This window comes from Artemia franciscana, chromosome 3 (genome assembly GCF_032884065.1).
Source record: "Artemia franciscana chromosome 3, ASM3288406v1, whole genome shotgun sequence".
NCBI lineage: Eukaryota > Metazoa > Arthropoda > Branchiopoda > Anostraca > Artemiidae > Artemia > Artemia franciscana.
This window is the reverse complement of record NC_088865.1, coordinates 6,351,714-6,371,706: the sequence shown is the minus strand read 5'-3', so window position 1 is coordinate 6,371,706 and position 19,993 is coordinate 6,351,714. Positions and strand designations below refer to the sequence as shown.

Here is a 19,993-nt window from a genome sequence, read left to right as displayed (position 1 = left end):
AGAAGTATTAGCGTTAAATTTCGAAGCCAAGTTCTCCAGGAACTATACAAAAAACACTTACAATATCAGGGGCTTTTCGAAAGGTATATCTGGTTGTCTGCGATCAATAGGCCATACAATATCGGAGGCGATACAGTATTCTCCACAAATGACAACACAGAAAGCAGCATATCGATGCGAATGATTTTCATTCCAAACCAATGGCACCCTTAAATCTGATATAGCAAACTTCCCGAACACTTGCTGTCTATAAATAAGAAAAACAATAATTAAAAAAAGGACACTTTGTTCAAAGACATTTGATAATTCATTTTACAGTCCAATGGAAGACAATCATCCTTTTTGGCGAAAGACGTAAATAAATACAAAGGTGCATACAAGCTCAAACCTCAGAGGGAGGAGGAGTGAAAGAAAAATTTTCTTGGGAGGGAAGAAGCTAAATGACAAAAAAATTTTCATACTTCTTCTGACTAATCTTGACCACGGAGCGGGGATACGTATCTGTGATCTTTCATCAGAAAAAAAAAAAATTCCACATTTTTTAGACATGAGCTTGAAACCTTTACATTACGGTTGTCTGATATACTGAATCTGATGAAGTGATTTTCAATAATATTCACTTGACTTTTGGGGATGTTCTTTCGCCTCTTTTTTTTTTGAAAATCAGGCAAATTGTCTCATGCTCATCATTTTTCATGGGTATGAAAAATTAAACCCAATAAATTTTATATACTTGGAATCAACATAAAAAGCCAATTTTTTTGTATACAAATTTTACCAAAATTCTGTTTTATAGAATTTCGGTTACTACTGACCTGAGTCGCTCCTTACTTACAGTTCGTTACCACAAACTGTTTGACTGAAGGGATCCAAGTCCAGCATCTTTGAAAAAGAAAAAAACAAAATTGAAAATGACATGGTCCGACAGTTTTTTAGGAAAGCCCAAAACTGAGGAGAGTCAAAGGCAATTTGGGAAATAATCAAGGCAAAGTTGGATCAACCGGGTAGGTGAGAGGAAAAAGTTCAATGGCTTTTAAAAAGTCGAAGCCAATAGTTTTATATCAATCCCACGAACAATGTTAATTAAAACTTAGATATGAATTTCTTTTCACCAATTTCAGCCATTCACATTGTTTAGATACACTTATTGTGCTATAATTAAAAGAATTTTTTCATAATATTTTTCTTAGAGGTAAACTCTCTGTTGATCGATTGAGGATGCTTGAGTTTCACAAGACTGGTTATACAGTTCCCATGTAACTGAGCCCTGGTTTAAAATCGTTACTCGACTCGCTACCGTACAATTCAACCTTCATTTAGCTCAACCCCATTTAACTCAACCTCTGTACAAATTAATCTACATTCAACACAACCCGCATTTAAATCAACCCGTCTTAATCAGCAATATTACTAGAAAATATCTTTCAGCCTGTTTCGTCGGTAGTGATAAAAGTTGACTCTAAGAAAATTAAATATAAAAAAAACAAGTTTTTTAACGGAAAGTAAGTAGCGACATTAAAACTTAAAACCAACAGAAATTATCCCGTATCGGAAAGGGGCTGTACCCTCCTCAACACCTCGCTCTTTACGCTGAATTTTTTTTTATTGTTTTACAAAGTAGAGTTGTGAGAAAGAATCGAACTTTAGCGTAAAGAGCGGGGCGTTGAGGAGGGTAGAGCCCCTTTTTTATACAGAATAATTTTTGTTCGTTTTAAGTTTTAATGTAGCTCCTTACTTTCAGTCAGAAAAAAACTTTTTTTATTTAATTTCTGAACGTTTTCGTTTTCGAACTAAAGGTTTTCACACAAAGGAAGAGCGGCATTGTATTTTCAGTTGTATAAAATTTTCAGCCAAAGAATATTCACGGTATTTTTCCTCTTCAGAAGGATGTTTAACACTTAACAGCCTTAACAGCAGCCGGTACGCACAATTACGCAGTTGTTGCACGAACTCCAGGAGCATGAATCTTCCACATCAACCCCTCCGCATTCAACTCCAAGTTCAAGTCCATCCTGATATTCTGCACCAGGCCTATCCCGGCTATTTTTACGGCCCGTGTTAATAATTTTGTCGTAAAGCGAGGCAGAACTTAACAACTCTGACCTCAGCTCGACAAGAGAAACCTTCGCCATCTCTGCAATGTTTCGAAGGGCCAACTCTGGGATTTTACCTTGACGCACAAGGCTGGATGTGGTGAGCTGCAACAAATATATGTTCCGGAATAGGCTGTTTTTTGTCTGAAAATCGTTCTTTCAGGCCAGTTGGTATTTGGTCAATTACTAACCTGAACACTTTGACTCGATATCGCTGTTCCGGATCTTCGGGTTGAGAATTTTTTGATGTTCCTCACGACATGCATTTTTCTTGGCAACACAACAAAGCAGATAGCTCTGAGCTAATTTCAAAGTCCAATAAAGTGGTTTCTAGAAGGTCCTGGATCTTTGCCATAAACTTGGAAGCGTTTTCTTTGATGCTTTCAAAGGAAATACTCTCTACATCCTTTCTTAGCATATCAGCCATGTTTCAGACCATCCAAAAGTCCAATTCTTTTGTCTAGAGATACATTGAAATAGGGTCAATGACTTCAAATACAGCAAGAAACAAGTGAGTAGTTAGGATTATTTTGTACTCCGTAAGCTTACTCAGCAGTGAGTAGGCTTCAGATAAAGGTCTGAGTCGAAGGAACTGCTGTTTTCCACTGAGAACAAAACGTACACTGCATCTAAGTACAGACAATCCGGATAACATCCAAACAAGCGACTTATCTTTTGCCCACCAGCGATTTATCGATTTTCAGCAACTTTTTAAACTCGGACTGTCCTTCTCTTGTGCTCTCTACTTGGTGTCACTACAGGCCCGTGCGTTTGCGCGACTCAGCAAAGAACAGTGAAATTCCGCTCACCGTGCCAAAGAGATTCCTAGCCTCTGTTGCAGTGCAACAATCAACGACGCAAAGATTTAAAACGTGACTTTAGCACCAGATATAAACCGAATCTGGAACGCAGTTTTTAATGTGAGGACAAAGTCCATTCAATTAGCGCCTCATGTTAAAAGTGCCCTCAAACACTTCCCCAGTTATTTTTTCGTACTTATGTCCAAGCTCTTCGATCTTGGATTGTGGAAGTTCGTTCATACCCTTGCCACAGGAATCTTGGATAGGTTTGACAGCAAACAGCGGCTCGTGAATTTCTTCATCTTTCACATATCTTAACCCGATAGAAGCCTGATCCACAATCCCTGCGACCTGATTTGTTTCCATTTAGATGCTGTAACTTTTTCACCTATTTTTTTCACTATAGCTCTTTGTATGCGTTTCAAAATCCTCCTTATTACTTTCTGGACCGTCGTCTTAGAAAAAAAGTGACGAGCGAGCCACGACTCTTAGCTGCGACTCGGGATTTTCCACTTGCATCCATGTTCTTTCACTTGTTCATCACATGTTCTTCAACTTGGATGTTTTTCAAAATCTGTTCTTTCCGTTTACAGCTCAAAGTACTGTTTATGTACCATCCAATATCCCGGCAGTTTTCAGCTTGATCATATTCTTAAGCCGCAGCGATAGCAACTTTCGACTTTTCATGTGCCTGGATTTTCCCATGAGCATGCCCGAAATTGGTAAACCCAGAAATGAACTGCAACCTTCCATTGGAAGACGCGATGAATATGTCGTAAAGAATTGATTTTACTGTTATTTCTCTAGTTTCAAGAGTAACCCAGGATCGTGAGACAAAACCATTGGCGAGTTTTCGGTAGTAAATCAAAGCCAAGTCAAAGCTAGGCTTTTCTATTTGAGGTGGTGTCGCCTGGAACGGATGTCAACTCATGAAATCAAAAACTTCACATTAACCATTTTAGAGGAGGAATGGGAGGGTGTGCAGTGCAATTGTCCACAAATAACAGTATTTTGCATTTCTTTTCGGCCAGAGTTTTATCTAATTCAGTCAGCCATGACGAAAATACTTATTATTCACCTACGCGCATTTATTTGGCATGAATTTAACAGGCAGAGAATTCACTCTTTTAAAGCATCTAAGATTTTTCGCGTAACACATAAGGAAGGGTTTTAACTTGGTTGATCCAGTCATATTAAGTAAAAAAGTAAGTATGAAGGCACTAGAGCCTCAAGGTCCAAACCGGCGGTGCTGATCTCCGTTTCGTGGCCCTTCAGCCAGGAAGTACAAAGGGGGGTTGGGAGCCAGTCATCTTGTGCTTTCGCACACCCTTCCTTCTTACCTTCCCCAGAGTTCTCCAGGTACTCGTTTACAGCTGGATCGACTCTGGCTGAGTTTACACAGTAACACCACTGATCCACGTCTCAAATTAAATAACTGGTTACGACAGGGAACGAACCCGCACCCCTTGGACAAAGAATCCTAAAACCAGCGCGCCGACCATTTAGCCAGGACGGCCTGTCAGGTTAGTTGCTAATAAAACTAAAAGCTATTTTTAAAAACAGAAAAAAACTGTCTCGTAAGAAAAATTTGCCATATGTGTTAATTCAGGATCAGTAGCTATTATTTCGGTTCTTTTTAATGGTAAATTTTATTATACACACAAATTTATGAGAATTTTGAAAAAGAGCTTGATATTAAGTGAAGTTAAGCTAAAAGAGAGTTGAGTTGCATAGGAGTTAAGTTAAATGAGGATTGAAATGCACGAAAGCTGAGCTAAAGAGGGTCGACTTCGACAGGGTTGGACGAGGTTAAGCTACACGCACACTGATTATAAATACAAGGTAGAAACATAGTTATTGATTATATGAAGCTAAAATAAACAGTTCTATATCTCTAAAATGCAGTTCATCAAAACTTCAGACAGAAGTTGTTATTTTACAACTACGTGCTTGATTTAATGTCTTAGGTCACTTGAAGCAAATATGTCTTAATAATGCGCCGGAGAAAACTGTATCAAACAAATAATAGAACAGGAACCTAACTTTCTCTGGCTATATTTCATATGCTTCAATACATTTATAAGTGTCATAAATCAAAAAGTGACACGGTGCAACAGATGATATACTAAAAATGGTTTATTGTCTATGCCCTTTGAGAACTCCACAAAAAGTATAAGGTTATCTTTAATGACATTATGGAGGACACAGAATTAAATAACAAGAAATTCAGAAGTAAGACCTTATTGATTTATTGAAAAACCTTTCACAAAAAAAATTAAATTAAAAAGCAAAAAAAAATTCTAAAAAAGGATAAGCAAATAAAAACAAACAGTATCAAACATATTTATACATAGTTTAACCATATTAACCATATTCATTCACAGTGGACCTTTGAGATAGTTACAGATATAATATAGCAGCTTCGGAGATAGCAGAGGCAAAACGTGTAAAATAGAGATAATAATGGAAATAATAACTCCGGTTAATAAAGAATTCACATAGAAAGTATAAGCTCCCGAAGTTAAGCGGCAAAAGACCACGAAGCGGTGGGTAAAATGAATAATGAGCCATATTTAAACCTAAAAACACGCATAGTCATATAATAATTGAAATTTAAGACGAACGGAAAATAAATGAATATTCGCATAAAATATAATTATAAAAGATTAACAAAAGATAACAATATGGATGAATTGATGAATCATAAAAGGGACAAAATCAAAAATGAAGAATCAAGTACAACTTACAACGAACAGGAATTACCACAAATAAAAGGAACATTTTTGCTCCTAAGCCTTCCAAAGGTATGAGCGTTATTAGCACTATACTGAAAAAATTGCATTTCGAGCAGTAATTCTTATTATTCTTATTAGTTACTAATTCTTATTATTCTTATTAGTTACTAATTCTTATTATTCTTATTAGTTACTAATTCTTATTATTCTTATTAGTTACTAATTCTTATTATTCTTATTAGTTACTAATTCTTATTATTCTTATTAGTTACTAATTCTTATTATTCTTATTAGTTACTAATTCTTATTATTATTATTAGTTACTAATTCTTATTATTATTATTAGTTACTAATTCTTATTAGTTACTAATTCTTATTATTCTTATTAGTTACTAATTCTTATTAGTTACTAATTCTTATTATTCTTATTAGTTACTAATTCTTATTATTCTTATTAGTTACTAATTCTTATTATTCTTATTAGTTACTAATTCTTATTATTCTTATTAGTTAATAATTCTTATTATTATTATTAGTTACTAATTCTTATTATTCTTATTAGTTACTAATTCTTATTATTCTTATTAGTTACTAATTCTTATTATTCTTATTAGTTACTAATTCTTATTATTCTTATTAGTTACTAATTCTTATTATTCTTATTAGTTACTAATTCTTATTATTCTTATTAGTTACTAATTCTTATTATTCTTATTAGTTACTAATTCTTATTATTCTTATTAGTTACTAATTCTTATTATTCTTATTAGTTACTAATTCTTATTATTCTTATTATTCTATATTTCTTATTCTTATTCTTATTCTATAATTCTTATTATTATAATTCTTATTAGTCACAATATCAACTTCCTTAGAACTAATTCTGAATTTACCTGAATGCTCAATGAAAGTTGGAATATTTTGGTATTAAAATGTACCATTTGAGGCATCTCCCTCCATCCCTAACTTCAAACCAATCATAGAACCCATTGTAGAGGTTTAAAGCCCTTACACGGAAATGTTTGAAATAGTAAAACAACAAGGAATTTATATAAGACAATGAAAACTGTTGGAACCTCAAAAGTATTTTGGATAGTTAGGGAGGAAGGGAGATGCCTCAAAAAGTGCTCTTTAATCCCAAAACTTCCAAACTCTCATTCAGCCTTCAGATAAATACATAATTAGTTTTAAGAAAGAGACAAGGGGAGGGTGGATGTCAGAGTGTAGCTCATGAGTTTTTATCGGGAGGAGGGGGGCAAGAGTGGTCCCTATCCGGATGGTCAAGGGACAAGAGCTTCATAATAATTTATTCTCGAAATTCTTAGGGGGCAACTGCCCCCTCCCCCTAAGCGACGCCCCTGGTGGAGGTAGATTGATGTATAATTATCAGGGCCGTATCCAGGACTTCTGTTAGAAAGTTCTTTTTTCTGTGGAGGAATTTAAAAAAAGGAATCAAATTGTAAATTTGATATTTAATCCCTTTTGATTGCAGGGAATATTTCTGGTCTACGCTGTTATTATGAAAGTAAAGAGTAAAATAAAACCCCAAAAAGAGCAGAATTTATTTCGTATAGGAGGGAAACCACCCCTTCCTCATCCCCAACTCTGCCTCACGGTCGTAGAAACTTCGAAGGACGCTCATTCAATCGGAAACTTCAGGCATTCAATCAGAGAGTTCTAGTCTTTTCTTATAAGTCAAGAGCGATTCGAAACCAACCAGCCACAGGAGGGGGGCATTTCCTGGAAGGGAGGGGGATATTTTTCACGGGGGGAATAAATGCCTAGACCCAGTTTGTAAACTTTAAATTGAAAAATAGCCGCTAAACAGTGCATCAGCATTTGAAAGTTTACAATTAGACTTAAAAGAAATCAATAGTTCCACATGGTATTATTTGCAAAATTGTTGAGGTAGTGATAAAATATTTTTCCGTATTCCCTTCCCTCAAAAATAGGCTCAATGCTGTTGGTTACTTCGGCAAGATCGATACACCTATCATTGACCTTCATAAGGTATGTAAAAACATGAAAAAATCGTATTTTGTGCCTCAAATAAATATTTTTTCTAATAGTAGCACCAGCATCTTCCCAAGTTTCCTTTCTGTGGTACATTTAAAAACGTTTTCTCTCAGAAGAAGGAGAATAAATATAATATTTTTTTTTATATCCATATCCATATTCTTTCTTTTTCTTGTTTTTAATTGGACTCCAAAAATAAAATTAGACATTGCGTCTACAGCCAGTCTGTGTGGGGTATGAATGTATCGATATCCCCTTTCTCTTTTTTTCAAGGTATCATTTCGTTTCAAGTTACAGAGAAAATCGGCAGACCATAACATGACATATATAATATGAAATTCAATCATCGTTATTAAATAACAAGTTTAATTTTGAGTTAGTGTTGCCACAATTCCGCATAAAATAATGGAAATTCGGCTGAAAATTTTGCTATATTAAGATTATCACTCAGTTTTATATTTGTCTTTCCTTTTCTGCACTATTTTTTTATTATCTGTAATTGCTTCTATATAATACAAAGAAATTAAACAAAATTAAGGAATATTTTTTCTTAAAATTTCCCCTAGTAGCAATTGCTGCTGTTGATAATTTTCATTGTTAAGATTAAGAGAATTCAGTATTGTTGTGAATCATGTCCATTTTTTTTATATTTTCAAGTGAAAATACACCAACACAGCTGAAACTCATTATTTATCTAAGAGTTCATGAATTATAAGATCCATTTAGAGAGATATTTAAACAGTTGTTGAAGGGCCTTTAATTATTATTAATTTTATTATTTAATTTTATTTTTATTTAATATTATTTAAATATGTATTTAACATTTATTTAATATATTATTATTAAATAAAACATTAAAATTTATTATTATTAAATAAAATATTATTATTATTATTAATTATTATTAAATTAAATATATTATTATAAATAATTTATTAAGTTAAATTTTATATTATTATTTAATATATAATTATCAAATACTTATTTAATAATATTTATTTAATTATTTAATATTATTATAAATATTATTTAATTTTATTATTGATCCTGTGGTGGCGCAGTGGGTTTGACCATAGCTTGGTAATACGGAACCCAAAGATCGAATCATGCTGCAGTAATGCAATGCAGGGCCGACACAGGGACTTGAGTAGTCAAGAAGCGTCGTTAATCGTATACAATACAATAAATATTATTGGTTTTCTTAAACGGTCTGATAATTCTTCATTAATAATGCACAATTATAAGCATCTAATATGACAGAGATGTGCATTATCTCTATTATTATCCCTACTATCTCCAGTTGCGCTAATTCATGAAAATGTGGGGGGGATTCTATTTTTCAAAATCTGGGGGAGGGAGACAATCTTTTTTTCGTTTTCTCCAATGAAAACAAAAAATGGTATTTTTTGTTAAAATACCAGAAATGTTATTTTCAATATCTAGAGGGGGTATACTGTCCTCTAATAGTTGATGCCACTAGTATCTTAAAAAGTTCGTAAGTCAGTGTGAACCATCCTCCAAAGAGTTAATTTTTGTAGAATTACCACTTCGGTGGCCTATACTCAAAGACAATGGTCACTATACCTTCAAGGTGCTTCAATATTAGTCCGAAGTTACTATCTTGATTATATCCACTATCGTCCTTGTTATCTCCATTGTACTGTCTACTATTTGCGAAGTTGCTATATTTGTTACTATCTCAATGGTATTACCCGGCTTATATCTAAATAATATGAAAAAAACTTCGTTTTCTTAAAGAGTTAAAGAGGCTGCGTCCCAAAGTCGAACCTTAAAATGTACAGGATTAGGAGAGGCAGTTATGGGGCTGCCGCCCCCCAAACCCCCCGCTTTTTTGTACAGGTTTTTTGTTGTGGGGGGACTTCATTGTTACTAATTACTAGTTTCGGCGCAATGGTTCTCCTGTCCTCTTGTGTTTAACATTTTTCGAAGTTATTCCATTATTCATTCATTTCAATTTTTTGTTAATTAAAAGAGGGCCTTTCCGAAGCCAAGAGCGGGGGGTTAGGGGGGCGGCAGCCCCCCACAACAAAAAACCTGTACAAAAGAGTCTTTAAAAGCGGGGGGTTTGGGGGGCGGCAGCCGTTTTAAGGTTCGACTTTGGGACGCAGCCTCTTTAACTCTTTAAGAAAACGAAGTTTTTTTCATATTATTTCTGTACGTTTTTCTACAAACCATGGTGGATGTAATTTAATAATAATTTTCCATGTTTATTTTCTCGCTTTCTGTATCAATAATTTCAAACTGACAAAACTATCTAATTTTGATAATTTTAATAGTTTAGCAGCTTAATTAAAAATTTAGCAGCTAGTGGTTTTTACCCACCCGCCTCCGGTTTATGGGCCCAGCGCGCTTCCGCTGCGCCAAGCTGCTGTTATGCTTGTTATCAAACAAGTTATTACAATAGAAAAGTTCACCAACGGTTTCAATTAGGAAATCAATTTAAATGGTTCTTTTAACTTGCTTCCATCAAGCCTTACCCCCGCTTCAGTATAAATTCTTGTGAACATTCCAGTATGTAATTCTGATCATATGTTTCCATGTTTATTTTCTCCCTTTATGTATCAATAAATTCAAACTGACAAAATTACCTAATTTTACAAATTTTAAAAAGTTAGCAGCTAGCGGTTTCGATCCACCAACCTCTGGGTTATGGGCCCAGCACGCTTCCGCTGCGCCGAGCCGCTGTTAGTGAAAGAATTTTTCAAACAAGTGATGTTATTACAAGAGAAAATTTTACCTTCAATGGGGAAATGGGTTTTTCTAAGCTAGAAAGTCGGGGGGTTAAGATTTTCCGACGAAACTTTCCAGGAAAATTACTCGGAGAATTCTGCGTCGAATGAGTCTTCGTACACCCAGATCCGATGTCGGCTGTGACCTGTAGGCGTCGAGGAAAAAAAAAGGAGAACATGGACAATAAGTGGCTATGCGTGGTTTCTGGAAAACAGGGAAGGAGTTATCGGATCGAGCTGAAATTTCGCGGATAGGCTCCTGGGCCCTAGGGGACCTTAACTTGTGAATTTCAGCCCGATCGGACAACGTTAAAGGGGGGCTGGGGTTGGGTGGTCGAAACTTTCGGCCAGATTTTCCCCATGAAAGAAAAGTCGGAGGGGGATGAAATTTGGCAGGTTTCTTAGTTGGAGCTCGGGCTACGAAATGCATCCCTCCCCATCCCTCTGCGACCACTGGAACCGAAGATCGCTTAACATTGTCGTGGTTCGCCTCTTTAAAGAGGCACGAGTGTGCCACCTTGACTTTCCTCTAAGGAGTTCTTTCAATTCCATACTAAATCTAAACTTTCAGTGTGTCGCCAAAGACCTACGTTTCGCTGAACCATTACTTCGGGGCCATGGTCTCATAGGTTACTATCTCGGGGGTATTCCACAGCAGCATTTCCACTTTTTTTCGAACAATCCGTAAAGCCTCGACAATTTCGGTAGATGACTTTCAGCCCGACAGCCATCTACCGACTTCCTATGTGAGTATTTGAGGCATGGAAGGCACAAGACCTATGTGCCTGCCGTGCACTATTTTTCTTTCTTTCTTTTCCTCGATCACTTCGTAATGAAAAGGGCGGTCGCAGAAACTTCCAAAGGGGTTCATTTCATTAGAAATTAAAATTTATATTGCATTTCAAAAGAATCAAAAGGTATTCGAAGGCAACCAGTCTCTATGCCCTGCCCTGTTCTGCACCCTCTCCCGTAGTCCCCTGTGATATCGAATCGAAATTATGAGATAGCTATTTTTGTTCAAAATTGCTGAAAGGTTTAAAAAGCACGACTCTATAGGTGGCAGGAATCCCCTCCCCCCCCCTGGGCAACTGTTGTAAACTATACAAATTGCCAAATGTTTAAAGGTAGTTTGTTTGGTAGAAGGTCATGTTTGATCTATCGTATCCAATTGACTAGAAACTTTCGAGGATTGTTCCTTCGATCAAGAGGAACGCGTCTTTTTGGTGGGAGAGGCGAGGTTGTTAGAGAGACTAATAAATGGGTAAAAAACGTACAACCGTTTGCCTTTGGCAAAGAGTAACCTTATTTACAAAAAAACCGTTCGGGGCCAAAGGCTCCCGAAAATGAGGCCCAGAAAACGGCAAAAAATATAATCCGATCAGTTCGAAACTCAAACCTTGATTTGCGTGGTCTACAGGGGACTTGAATGCAGAAGACTAAATATATATACTATTGGTTATCTGAACTATAGGGTTTAAAAAGGGTCAGAAAGTTTTTTATTCGACTGGCTTGAAAATCTCAAGAATCTATGTCTGAACCGAGGGGAACTAATGTTTCACAAGGAGGTGAAGTCGTAGCCAACACCCGTAAGCTCCTTGGCTAGGGGAACCCTCATGAACAAAAAAGATTAGGTCAGAGACATCGACCCCCAGAACTGGCAACAATTTTTTTTGCTCAAAACTTATGACAGAAAAAACAGGAGTCAAGGGGAGCCTTAGAGATGGAAAAAGCACCCAGAAATAATGTCGCGAGAAGGTTGTATAGAACCCTCAAATAAATAACTGAAAAAAAATCACCTATCGCTGCTCTCTTAAAAGACTCTCAAGAAATTGTGATTTCTGACCTACAAGGCAAATTTTATCGCTGGATGAACCAGTTTAAAGACCTGTTTAATCCAAATACAGATGGCGGAGGCGGGGATGAGGATAGGCGGTCAACCTCCTACAGAGAATGAATTCAGTTCATTTTGGGGTTTAATGTAACTCTTTACTTTCATAATAACAACGTAGACCAGAATTATTCCCAGAAATCAAGAAGGATTAAAAATCAATTTCAAACTTTTAACACCTTTTCTATGCTCCCCTCCCCGGAAAAAATAACCCCCAGGCAATAGTCCTAAATACGGCCCGAAGGATCATACATCGATCTACCGCCACCAAGGGCGTCATTTATGGGGGAGGGCAGCTGCTCACTAATGATTTGGCCAAAAAATTATTATAAGCCTATGCCCCTTGATCATACGGATAGGGACGCCTCTTTCCCCCCTCCCCGGACGAATATTCTAGAGCTACGCCCCTGACCTCCACCATCCCTTTGGTTTTTTCTTAGAATTTATTATGTATTTAATTGAAGGCTGAATGACAGTTGGGATGTTTTCGCGTTAAAGAGCAACCTTAGAGGGATCTCCTTGCCTCCCTAACTAACCAAAATATTTTTTTTCTAAACAAGTTCTAAACAAATCTCATTATCTTAGGTGAATTTTTCTGTAGTTTTACTATTTCAAACATTTCCACATAAGGGCTTTAAACTTCTACAATGGTGTTTTATGATTGTTTTGTAGTTAGGGATAGAGGGAGATGCCTCAAAGGGTGCGTTTTAGTACCTAAATATTTCAACTCTCATTGAACCTTCATATAACTATAGAATCTAGTTGTAAGGGAGAAACGAGGGAGTGGTGGAGGTAGAAATCGACATATAATCCCCAGGACCGTACCCAGGACTTTTGTTTAGAGGTTATTTTCTTCGGGGGGGGGGGGATTAAAAAAAATAAAAAACGGGAAACTAGAATTAAATCCCTCTTGATTTCTGAGAATATTTCTGGTCTACGCTGTTATTATGAAAGTAAAAAGTAATATTAAACTTCAAAATGAGCAGAATTGATTCCATGTTGAAAGGGGACTTTCCCTTCTTCGTTCCCATATTCACCTTATGGTTGCAGAACTTTGGAGGGTGCTGATTCGATCAGAAATTGATATTTCTAGTCCTTTTGTTAAATGCAAAAGTGATTGGAGACCAGCCAGCCACGTGGAGGGGGGGATAAACGCCAGCTCGCCGACAAACTACCCATCGGCTTGATACATTTTAATCTCCCGTGATTCTAAAAAGGGAGCAGGAAGCTTACAACTTCGCCAGAAGCTTATACTCATATCCATTTTTGCATAACTTGATAATTATGGCAAGTTGCGGATAATTTCACCAAAATATTGGGATTGTCAGGAAGCGAAAGTAATCGTCACTTCCTTTATTGGTTCACCTTCTCATAATCAGTAGTAAATGCCAACATTAGAGTATGGGGAGATTTAACCACAAAACTGTGGTTTTGGTTTCGGTCTAATAAAGACGTTCATTATTGCATAATTAATAGGTAGCTTATCCGTGTCACCATTGAAAGGTAATCTGTTAATCTTTTTTAAGATAGCAATGGGAATACTATGACAAACGAGGATTGATGCATATAGGAATAGGAGGCCACATAATATTTAAAAAGAACAAATGCAGCAATGAATGCAAGACGTAGGTGACGAGTTTTCTTAATCAGGGAAACCACTTGACGACCGGAGACACCTCAAAACCATTTCTAAGGAGCAGGGGATTGAACTCCAACTGAAAATCTGATAAGGATAATGGAGAAGCCGACTGTTTACTATTGTTTTAGCTAAATTCGAATCTAAACTGATCATACTAATAAGCCGAAGAAACGACCTGTGTCGGTATAAACCACAACTCTATTCTATACTCATGTACTTGTTCGTTCGTTAATGGCTAAACTTGCATAATTGAAACAGGGCTGCCAGTCTGAAAAATATTTTTTTGGGGGTCCCGAGAGACTGATACAAGAAGTCAATAAAATAACATAGGTTAATCCGTCCTGGCTAAGGGGCTTTAGAATTTTATTGGAGAGGGGGGCAAGAGAAGTCTTTATCCGGCAAGTCAGGGGACATCGGCTAAATAATAATTCTCTCTCCAATTTATTTTGGAGAAAGCCCCCCCCCCCCCCCCAAAAAAAAAGACATCACCGTAGAAAGTGGACTGTTTTAGCATTGGATTTATCTGAATTTTCTTAATAAAAAGGTGATTAGTCCCAATATTTTATCCATAAACAATGCTGAATATTTTAAATGCACTGACAGTCCATAGTTGAGCCTCATATTGGACACATATTTTAAGTTTGAGCCTAATCTTGGAAAATGCAGCCCAATCTTGGACACAGGCCTTAAATTTAGACCAATGTAAGCCTATCTAAATCACAGACATGCTCAATCTTGGACAAATTTAATTTAAAGCAATTGTTGTGAAGCAGAATAATTTTTTCGATATGCTAGGCTGTCGTAGTAGCTTTATATGTTGAAAACAAGGTTTTTCAAAATTGTAGCCCCGCAATCCCAGCTAGCCTTGTCCTAATTATCAGCTAATGCTAACCATCCAGACCTATATATGCAGTGTACAAGACTAGACTCTTATTGTCCATGTTTTAAAAGACTTTAAAAAAGATATATGGCTAAGGCATAGTCTGACTACTGGGGGTATTATCCCACTTTTTAACACCTAAACATACATTTCATCTCTTGCACGCACCTTAATACTATAGTTCCCCCTTTTCAAAGTAGAAGATTACCCTTAATTGTGCACTTAATAGTTAATCCATGCCTAAAAATTTCATGGTTAAACAAGGGCTAGAAGCAGTACATAATCCAGGAGAGCGAGGAATATCCAAATTAAACCCGACCCCCCCCCCCCAAAAAAAAAACAACAAAAAATCCGACTCGTAAAATAGTAAGAAAAATATATTTAAAAAAAAAATCTTTGTTGCGTTTTGTAAGTTTTTTCGTAACCCCACCCCCGAATAAAAACCATGGATACGACCTTGACCACTGGTCGAAAATTTTTGTTTTCAGAGTTCCCGAAGAGCTGAAATCAGGCACGTACGCAGGAATTTATTTCGGGGGGGGACCTTCGAAACAGCAGATATAAAGTAGCACTTTTTTATAGTAACTAAATAAATGCCAAAAGCACGTATATCGGAAAATACAGATTAACTTTAATCAGTAGTATTGTAGCGGATGGGGGAAAGATACTGAGGCCTCAAAAGTACGTTTTAGACTCAGGTTATGTTCATAGCGATTCAGAACCAGTGATTAATCTATTATATCCCACTGAAAGGGAAGTTTTAGGGTTAATAGTGCAATATGGGTGCTGTGGAGGTAGTTCTTCTATTGCAAAAACGCCGATTTTAATAAAAAATAATAGTTTCCAAAATTGATCCATTTAAAGCTGTACTTTATCCTGAAAACACCATAATATCAAGGATAATTCTATTTTGCCGTGGAAAGCAAACTCTTTTTACAAAACAAAATAACAATACAATCGCTAATTACTTCAAAGAGGGTAAAAAGTTAGACAGAAAATGGGTTAATAATTGGGCAGTGAGTTGATCAGATAATTGCATGCTGTAAAATCCCAAAAAAAGCTTCATGCATGCATCTAGATTCTTAAAAAATGTTCTACTTTTGCCAGAAATCCCAAGAAACCATGGGGAAATTAAACATTTCAAAAAATTTCGGGGGGGGGCCGAAGGCCCCCTGCGTACGTGCCAGGCTGAAATAAAAACACGATAAACACAGTACCTTTCAGCACTTAGATTGGATATTTCATCACTTGCATCCAATGCCCTTGACTGTCTCAGTTTTGCCATTTGTACGTGCTTAGCTGCTTCAAGTGCTTCGGGTGAAATACCTTCAAAATGCTCTTTACTTACTGTGTATGTGCCCATTGTATTTCCTGAATCCTAAAAAAAAACAGTAAGTGATGATGAATGAAGCTTATGACGTTGGAGGTTGTTTCCCGAGAAAAACGTTGGAGGTAGTTTTTCTGACCTGAAATATGCCGTTGTATTTTTAAATTATGAAGTTTAAACATTGCAGTTGCTGTTGTCGTGCTTTTGCTATCTAGAGGTTGCAAAATTTAATGTATCTGGGTTTTATTTAACTATTATATAGTGTAGTTTATTTTTTGGTACTAGTGTATTATCCAGTGCACACTCAAGAATTTGGATCTACAAATCAGACACTAACCGGTTTATACCTGTCAGTTTAGCTTAGGCTCAGTTGAAAGTCCTTGAAACGTACATTATAGGTATATTTTTATTAGATATTCAATATATAAAAATGATATATTGGTTCGGTTAAATTATGTTAGGTTAGTTTACGTATTTAATATAATCCGTTCCGTGCAGCACCCCTAGCATAATTCTTTGTTGTAGTTTTCATAATTTTGCTACTAAAATATTGTATTTTCATCTTATTTTGGTATATGTCACTGTGATTAACCAATTTTCACTTCTCGATTGTGTACTGAATAATACACAAGTACCTATACTTTGTATAAACCGCTTCTATTAGAACTTATTTTCTCCAAATCCACTTTAGGCGAAAAGTGAGTTCAAAATCTGACAATTTTGGAAGTGGTTTTTAGATTACAAGTTTAACGTAACCTCAATGACAATGACGCAAAAGGTTTGTAACAAGACCTCTCATGTTCTAAGAAAATTACAGGAGTTTCCCTGGGGATACCTGATAGAATTTTCTAATGGATATATATAGAAGATTATATATATATATATATATATATATATATATTATATATATATATATATATATATATATATATATATATATACATACATATATATATATATATATATATATATATATATATATATATATATATATATATATATATATATATATATATATATATATATATATATGTATATATATATATAGAAGATTGAAATGAAGTCAATGAAATAAAACAACACAATTTGACTGCTTCAAACTTGCATCTGCTATACAACGCTATACAATACTGCGTTCAATTACTAGTCCGATTACTTATCCAACAAGTAGGATTAACTAGACCTCCGTTGCCTGTGGAACGGGAAGTGTTGCAGCAACTGTGCCCTGTTCCTTAGGGCACAGTTGCGGAGCAACACGTGCAACTGTGCCCTACGGGACACAGTTGCTATTTCCGGGAAATCTGAAAGAGATACGGAAATAACGTCTTATAGTTTTCTGCTTAACTTTTGATGGTCTAAACTAGCAAAATATAAAACAAACCAAATTCACCAAAAAATTTAAATTGCCCCGAGGGCATGACAAAACTTCCAAATAGAAAAACCCAAAGAAGGAATTTTATTTCGGAGAAACTATTGTAAGCTCCAGTTTTTAGGAGATCGAGACCTGTCGAACCGCGTTGGAAAAAAAAATTCTAGCTGGTCCAGAACAGAAGTTACCTCTAGAACGTCGAAACTTCGGAAATTATTTCTTAGAGAACGAAGCAACTTGGTATATAGAACACTTCACTTCTTCTTGCATACTTTTCATAGCACTACTCGATAAAAATATAAGAAACATCAAAATCGAAAATTTGAGAAAATTCCAAAAAAAATCGGAACGAGATGGACTTTTCCGGAATTATTTCCGGGAAATCTGTAAGAGCTACGGAATTTTGTGCTCCGGTTCTCGAAGAGACAAATGAGTTCTACATGAGTTCAGCATAACTGTATTTCTAACAAGTTTATTTCCGAAGCTAGGGTCGTCTTAACTTGACGCCAAACATCGAACGCACAGTTTCTAAGAAAAAAACCGTTTTATTTTTTTTTATGGAAAACTGTTAGAAATTTTAGGAACTTCTCTGGAACTTTTTTACTCTGTTACACGTTTCCCTTCCCTCTGAAAAATCTCTAATTTTTAACTCTTACCACTTCGGAGCTACAGGTCGCTGATCACGGTAAAAAAAAAAAAAAAAAAAAAAAAAAAAAAAAAAAAAAAAAAAAAAAATACGAAAACAGTAGTGTTGCTACGCAACACAATAATCCATGCGTTTCAAGAGATGCACGCGACGTCAGATGTTAGTCGGCGAACCACCTGGAACGCGCAGGATCACTTGTCCAAGGACTTACACTTGTTAACTCCAGAAAAAACATAATTAACTTTTTTGGTTTTTGTGGCCGTCTTGTCATAACCTGTAGAGCTTGGATAACAGATTCAAATAAACGACAAAAAACTAAAAGCCGACACCTAGCCTACTTTCTCAAAAATCTTAGACAAGCTACTTAACTTCTCCCGTTTTGTGCTGGGGATAGAGGTATTCAGGTTTCATGAAACTGTCACCAGTAGTGTCTGAATTTGTTTTTATACCCCCCCCCAAAAAAAAAAATCGTGTCTACAGCCCTGCATAGAGTAAAACGTCTCGCTTGAAGAAACATTTTGATCTGAACCCCCACCCCCCAAAAAAATCTGGATTCTGAATATGTATCTTTTCATGGATGTGGAATGCACAGCGACCTAGCAAAGAGCAAACTCTGGCTCATAGTGATCGAGAGATTAAAAACTATTTTTGAAAAATGTAAGTAAAAAGAGAGAAAAAAAACATTAAAAAAGACACAAAACTTGATTCGTTGTCTAATTCAATACCTTAAACCAAGGTAAGTGTTATAGGCAATTTATTTATATGCACATAAAGGGCGGGACGTTTCTTTAAAATTGGATAACGATTCTTTAAATTCACGGCTTATGAAAGCATAGGCGTAGCTAGGACTAACCATGGGTGTATCGGTGATTAAAATCTGCATGGTTAATTATGGGGAGGTTATAACGAAACTATGATTTTTGGTGATCTTATACAGGTCGACGCTATCGTAATATGGGACGTATCGTAAGGGAGTTTGAGAAGTTTGCAGATGAGCTGTCCACAAGGCCACGTTCACGGGTGTACGGTTTTTTTTTTCGGGAGTGTACAACAAAAAATTGTTCGGGGGTGTACAACAAAAAACTTTAATAAAGAATCAAAAATTTGTTTATTTGAATTTTTGTCACCTTTTATGAACCGGAGAAAAATTCGAGCGCCATTCAAACTCGGTACCTCCCATCCTAAATACGGCCTTGGCTGCCCAACTATATTGTGTTTTAATTCCATCAGCCATATCCTAATCACAATCACTACATAGTCACTATTTTTCTCTTTTATAGGTTCATTTTTGCTATCATGCAATGTAGTTGAGTTTTACAAATGAAACTTTCAGGAACGGGCACAGAGCCTTAATTACCTTTTTGCAGATATTTTGAAGTATCTAGCCCTATTCAGTCGCACAAATTCACAAAATGTAAGGGGTGGGGGAATTTTTCAAAATATCAGGAAGGGGACAATTTTTTTTTTGAGTTTTCTAGTGGAAACACACAAAAATCACTGAAAATACCCTTCAAAGCGATTTTTCAATGTCTGGGGGTATATAGAAGCAAATATCCTTTCCATTCCAATTTGACATCCCGAGTCTACTACCTTCCCCTCTAAGGGGCAATGACCTTTGATGATCTTATATAATGTGAGACTTAAAACATCAAAGAGAAATTTTCAGAAGTACACCTAAAAAATAAACGTGGCTCAAAGAAACGACCCGCTGAACAACAAGGACTTTTTATTATTATTATTTTTACACGGGTAGCGCTGATGCGTCCTATTTTTTACTTTTTTTTTTCTATACGGCTAGTAGGGCACTGGAACAGCATAGAAGAGCTTTCTAAGGGCTCATTTTAAAGGAA

At 35.9% G+C, this 19,993-nt stretch overlaps 1 protein-coding gene across 1 annotated transcript in view; it reads right to left on the bottom strand.

Annotated features, from left to right (window-relative positions):
- LOC136024810 (rhotekin-2-like) overlaps positions 1–19,993 on the bottom strand; it is an 83,731-nt gene that overhangs the window by 28,345 nt on the left and 35,393 nt on the right. The window contains exons 3-4 of the mRNA XM_065700277.1: positions 16,019–16,179; positions 62–247 (exon numbers count right to left, since the gene is read on the bottom strand). Coding sequence (XP_065556349.1) covers positions 62–247; positions 16,019–16,179 — 347 coding nt within the window. The remainder of the gene's footprint in view (positions 1–61; positions 248–16,018; positions 16,180–19,993) is intronic.